At 38.8% G+C, this 6,420-nt stretch overlaps 1 protein-coding gene across 1 annotated transcript in view; it reads left to right on the top strand.

The window, feature by feature from the left end:
* kansl1l (KAT8 regulatory NSL complex subunit 1-like) overlaps positions 1-6,420 on the top strand; it is an 80,426-nt gene that overhangs the window by 52,939 nt on the left and 21,067 nt on the right. The window contains exons 9-10 of the mRNA XM_048598670.1: positions 837-1,012; positions 3,795-3,919. Of these exons, the coding sequence (XP_048454627.1) occupies positions 837-1,012; positions 3,795-3,919 (301 nt within the window). The remainder of the gene's footprint in view (positions 1-836; positions 1,013-3,794; positions 3,920-6,420) is intronic.

Here is a 6,420-nt window from a genome sequence, read left to right as displayed (position 1 = left end):
TCTCATGCTGCTTGGCCTGCTGTGTTCATCCAGCTCTGCACCTTGTTGTCTTGGTGTTTATACTGTCTTGGAGTTAGATCGTGGTGCAGGTCTCACTATAGGACTCGATCATATAACCTGGGCTGACACTCCACTGCAGTACTGAGTGAATCCTGTGTTGGAAATACTGTCTTATTCAAAGAAAAGGTTGGGAGTTTGCTCAGTTTCCTGAGCATCATTTATCTCTGTTTTTGGCAAATATGACAGCCAAGTTGCACATAGCCAATTCATGACTCTGAAGTCGTCATTTATATTTGCTATGAAGTGCTTTGTCATAACGTTGAGGCTGTGAAAGGGGCTATATAAAATGTGCATTTGCTTGATTGTTCTTGCCTGTATTTCTGAAACTACACTTTCTGCCTTTTATTTCCTCCCCTGTCCACAATGACTCCAGATTCTCCTTTCAATTCCGCTGAAGAAACTCTCACTCTCGACTCTTATTTTGTAATTCCCCTCCTTAGCTTCTACACATTGTATTTTGCTACATTAAACAATATCTCCCAATTTGTCTAGGCCTTTTCTAATTAATCTGTTTTGTGATATATAATGCCCATTTAATTTTCTGTTAATAGATTGAGTTGAAAATTGTTTACTTGCAATTTTTCATAATTATTTATTTTATTTCAGATTTAAAATGAATGAAACTTTACAATAAATGACAACTAATATTATTGAATCGCTGTTTTAAGAGTACCGACACCAGTTTCTAAAATAGGATTAGTTAAATAGCTTTATAGAATCTCATTGTCATAATGATGTAATCGCTCCTATTTTCTGCACATCTTTTTGTATTTCAGCTCTAAGTAAACGGCATTGTTCTTTGCTAAATCCCAGAGAAACTCCTGGTTCTTTGGTAAAAACAGCACAGACATCAGTCTTTTCCCCTATTCAACAAACTCCATGTTCCAGCCCAACAGGTACTGAAGCTTCCAGGTCATCAACATACCAAAGATCACTTCCACAGACAAAAGATGTAAGATTTCATGTCTGTAATTTATTAGAATTGCCTAAACCTATCGCTATTGTTTGGTCCTTGTATGCTTCTTTGTTGGATGTATCCCAACACTGGAGTGTTGGGAGGAGGAAGATAGCATAAATGAGAAATTCCTTCTGAATATTGCAAGTACCCAAGTAGGGAATTAGGAGAGCAAGAAGGGGCAGTGAAATGACCTTGGCAAGTAGAGTTAAAGAGAATACCAAGGCATTCGATACATACATTAAAACGAGAATAACTACGGAGATTGTAGTACCATTCAACGATAAAGGAGGGAACTTGCACTTGGCAGAGGGTGTGGGTGAGATCCTAAATGAATACTTTGCGTCGGTATTCACCCAGGAGTAGGATTTGGAAGAATTCTTAGGGATATGAATTATGCGCATTTGGAAAAGCATGGCCTAATTAGGGACAGTCAGCATGGCTTTGTGCAGGGCAGGTGATGTCTTCCTTACCTGATTGAATTTTTTGAAGAGGCGACAAAGGTGATTGAGGCAGAGCAGTGGATGTTGTCTCCATGGATTTTAGTAAGGCTTTCAGTAAGGTCCCTCATGGTAGGCTCATCAGAAAGATGAAGATGCATGGGATTCATGGCAACTTGGCCACATGGATTCAGAATTGTCTTACCCAAAGAAGGCAGAGGGTAGTGGTGGAAGGGCGGTTTTCAGGCTGAAGATCCGTGACCTAATGGTGTTCTAAAGGTATGCATACTTGGACCTTTGCTGTTTTACATGTAAGTCATTTATATATATCAAAATACCAGGGTGCTGCCTGGATTAGAGTGTACGAGCTATAAGGAAAGACTAAAAAAACCCACGTTGTTTTGTCTGGAGTGGCAGAGGCTGAGGGGAGACTCGATAGAAGTCTTTAAAATTATAAGATGCATAGATAGGGTTGACGGTCAGAATCTTTTCCATAGATCATAGAATCCCTACAGCGTGGAAACAGGCCCTTCAGCCCAACATATCCACACCGACCCTTGGAGCATCCCACCCAGACCCATCCCCCTAAGCTACACATCCCTGAACACTACAGGCAATTTAGCATGGCCAATCCACCTAGCCTGCACATCTTTGAACTGTGGGAGGAAACCGGAGTACCTGGAGGAAACCCATGCAGACATGGGGAGAATATGCAGACTCCGCACAGACAGTCATCCAAGGGCGGAATCGAACCCTGGCCCCTGGTGTGTGAGGCAGCAGTGCTAACCGTTGAGCCACTGTGCAGCCCTTTTTTAGGGCCCTTTCCCAGAGTTGAAATGTCTTCTCCTTTCACCTTAAATGGATTTCCCCCTGCCTTAGGATTAAAGTTCAAAGGAAATGTGAGGAGCAAGTTTTTTACAGAGTGGTAAGCGTCTGGAGTGCACAGCCAAGCATGGTGGTGGAGGCCGATACGACGGGGCATTTAAGGGATTTTTTTAGATAAGTACATGAATATACAAGGAATGGAGGGATATGGATGCAAGGGCAGCCAAAAGGGATTATTTAATTTGGCCTCCTGTTCAGCACAACGTCATGGGCCGAAGGGCCCCTTTCCTGTGCTGTACGGTTCTATGTTCTATATATTAATTAAACTTTATTTTCAATATAGCCATAATGTAAGAAGGTTTCTTCAAGGATGAAGTGGCCATTTTCCAAAAGATTTCGTAATAATAGAGATTTATCCTTTGTCTGACAAAGGCATGATTTTGATTAAACCACAGGAGGAGGTTATTTGATCTAGATATGTCTATCCTAGTCTTGTTTGTTTCAGATGCTAGAGCATTGAGGTGTCTTCATTGCTTTTTGAATGGGATTGGTTTAAAGATGAGGGCATCCCAGTCAATGGGCATAGTAGCTGTTTGTGTGTACTATTTGTGAGGATGAATTTGAGGATAAAGAACAACGATAAACTTAGCCAGGATTAATTAAGAACATGAGTTATTATTGTCCTTGTGAATTGACCATCAAAGGATCATAAATCCTCTGCCACAACAATTGATTGGGTTTGTAAAGAAATAGCTTTTAGAAAATGAAATGAATTGTGATCACTTTGTATGTTAATTTGATTTTGACTGATAGACTTTTGATTCTTGCAACCTAATTGATTCAGACTTTATGTAGGTAGGTGAGCCACATAGATCATTAGGTTCCAGATTTCATTGTTGAACTCTACTCATCTTAATTGGAATGAGAGAGATTGTCCGAGAAGACCTTGGTTATTTCCACGCTAGGAATAGAGAAATTGGCTGAGAATTTCCAGTCTGATTTAGTGACCTTCCTTCGAATTCTTCAAGTGGGAATGGGATTTTCCTCACCACCCTATTCAGTCAAATAGTCTTTTGCCATTTATTTTCTCACTTCATACAATGGTGATTGGTTATTTGCTAAAGTATTGAACATGGTGTTGTTTAAATATTGCTTTTAAAATAAAACAGCGTTTTGTCAAAGCATGTATCAGGATAATTCACAACAAATATCAGTATAAAGGGAGAATAACATGAGTAGATTTGTTTTTGCTTTAAAAATATTTTGATTAAATATCTTTTACGACGGTCCTAAAGTTTTGTACTATCAAATGCTCTGGTGTTCATTGAATTGTCATGTAGCAAAAAACCTGAGCCTTCTGCTGGAAGAAGGGCAGCAGAAAATTGACAGGATTGTACTCTTGTTATGTTATCAAAATGGGGATGATGTCACTTTTACTGTTTTTTTTTCCAGGAAAGTAGTAAAGCAAATTCTTGTATATACAATGAAAAACGCTTTATATTGTGCCATTCTAGATTCCTTCACGGCAAAGACAGCAGAGTGAATGTTGTTACGATATTGATAACATTGTGATACCGATGTCATTGGTTGCCACCTCCAAGATCGAGAAGCTGCAGTATAAGGAAATAATTACACCCAGGTAGACTTTTTATTAAAAATTTTATTGTCATATCTAGCAGAAGGCTAGCATTGAAGGATCAAAAGAGTTCTCCAGGTATTGTTTCAAGCAGTAACTTTTACCATTGACCCTAAATCAGTCTAACTATTTGAGGACAACATGAGTAAATATAAAACAGTACATTATAGCAGAATTATTTTGAGGTCGTATAATTGGTCATGAAACTAAGTACATTTTTCTTTCATTAGGAAGTGAACATACACCTTGATAAAAATATCAGTCTTTTATTAAAATTATTAATAATTAATTGCATCAAAAAAATCATACTGATCGAGAAACGGACAGATAACAGACTGGACCAGCTTGTGTATGCTGTTGTTCATGTCCCTACTCATGTTGTGGTGTATAGTGCAAAATATCATACAAAATATAAAACTAAAAATTTTCCTGTCTTCAGTCTGTTAGATGCATATCACAGAATCTCCTCTTAGATTGCATAGAATTAAATTAATGTTCCTGTTAATATGCAGGCAGTTCAGACTGTGGTATAGATCTAACATGTAGTTTGATAATTTTGTCCTAAATCCTATCACAGTCGTAGAGTTATGCAGCACATAAATTCCATCAATGCTGACCAGGTTTTCTAAACCTGTCAGTTTATCAAGCTTTGTTGATTTTGTGATGTGTTAACACCTTGTGTACCATTTACCTGACATCTCAAAACCTGTATCACAAATGCATTTGATTTTGACACATGGAAAACCACCTTTCCTGAAGGAATGATTTGCTATTTTTTCCCCACTCCCTGACTCCCTACCATCTCCTGACAGCAGTCTCTTTTGCTTACCCATCATCCTTCACTGAGTGCTGGCAGGCTATTTCATCATATGAACTTCTCTGTCTCTCTCTCTCAGCCATCGGATAATGTTCAGGAGTAGAAGCACTGACTGAGTTTCCAGAGTGTTGATCAGACCATGTATTCCAAGAAGTATACAATGCATGTACTCCCTCTTTGAAAGAACAGTCCAATTCAGTCTTCTCATCTTTTCCCACAGTCTGCAATTTTATTGTCTTTTTACAAGTGTATTTCTAACTCACTTCTTGCATGTTACTAATGAATCTGCTTCCAGGCACAGTATTTCAAATCTTTTCTAGTCTCTCTCTGGCTCATCTGTCAATTACCTTCAGTCTGTGTCCTCTGGCTCATACCCGTATGTCAGTGGAAACAGTTTCTCCCTCTCTGTCTGAAAGCCCTCACAACATTTTGAATAACCCAATTAAATGCTCCCTAAATCTTAATTGCTCTCAGGAGACAGATGTCAGTTTCTTAATCTCTGTACATAACGCATCTGATTGATACCATTCTGTTCAATCTTTGCATCTTCTCAAAGGCCTTTTAATATTTGAAAATTTGAGGCCCAGACTCTGTGCAGTTTTTTAAAATTAATGGATCATGAAGGGATCGTGAGCTTAACAAAGGTAATGGGCATTTGTGACTAAGGGCAGGTCAAGTAAAATTAGAATAATCTCAAAGTTAATGGCATGATATTGGAACATCAAGCATTTTCAACAAATCAGGCATTACAAAAGCACTGATGGAAATTTAATAAGTTTGACCGAATGTTTGTTATAGAGCTACGGTTAAAAAGTGACCTAGGTTGGGAACAATATATTTCAGGATACTTCAATTTTAGAAGTGATAGTCAAACTAGAAAAGGGAAAAGAGATCTTATTTATCTTGTAGATTAGACAAACCAAATCTAATTGTATGAAGGATGAGTTGGTGCAATGTGTGAAAATAGTTTTCTGTATCAGTTCCCTGTCAAACCAACAATTTTGGATTTGGTAATACATAGTTAGAAACGGTTGATTAATAAACTGGTGTGTCTAGACAAAAATAGCCACAATGTGAATTTCATGTCACGCTTGGAAGTGATTTGTTTAAGTCAGAAACTATGGTCTCAAATCTAATTCAAAGCAAACTACCTACATCTCTGCAGGAGTTCCTCAGGGTAGTGTCCTAGACCCAAAAATCTTCAGCTGCTTCATCAATGTCCTTCCCTCCATCATAAGGTCTCACGTGGGGATGTTTGCCCATGATTGCACGAAGTTCAGCACTATTCGCAACTTCTCAGATGCTGAAGCAGTCCATGTCCAAATACAAGAAGATCTGGACAATATCCAGGCTTGGACTGATAAGTAACAGGTTGCATTTGTGCCACACAAATGCCAGACTATGACTATCACCAACAAGAGAAAATCTAACCACTGCCTCTTAACATTCAATAGTGTTACCATCGCTGAATACCCCCACTATCAACATCCTGGGAGTTTTCATTGATAAGAAACTCATCTTGACTCACCACATAAACAGTGGCTACAAGAGCAGGGCAGAGGCTAGGAATAGTGTAGTGAGTAACTCACCTCCTGACTCCCCAAAGCCTGTTCACCATCTACAAGGCACAAATCGAGTGTGATAGAATATCCCCTGCTTGCCTGGATGAGTGCAGCCGCAACAGTGC

Source organism: Rhincodon typus, chromosome 7 (genome assembly GCF_021869965.1).
Source record: "Rhincodon typus isolate 14 chromosome 7, sRhiTyp1.1, whole genome shotgun sequence".
NCBI lineage: Eukaryota > Metazoa > Chordata > Chondrichthyes > Orectolobiformes > Rhincodontidae > Rhincodon > Rhincodon typus.
This window is presented reverse-complemented; position numbering and strand designations above follow the sequence as displayed.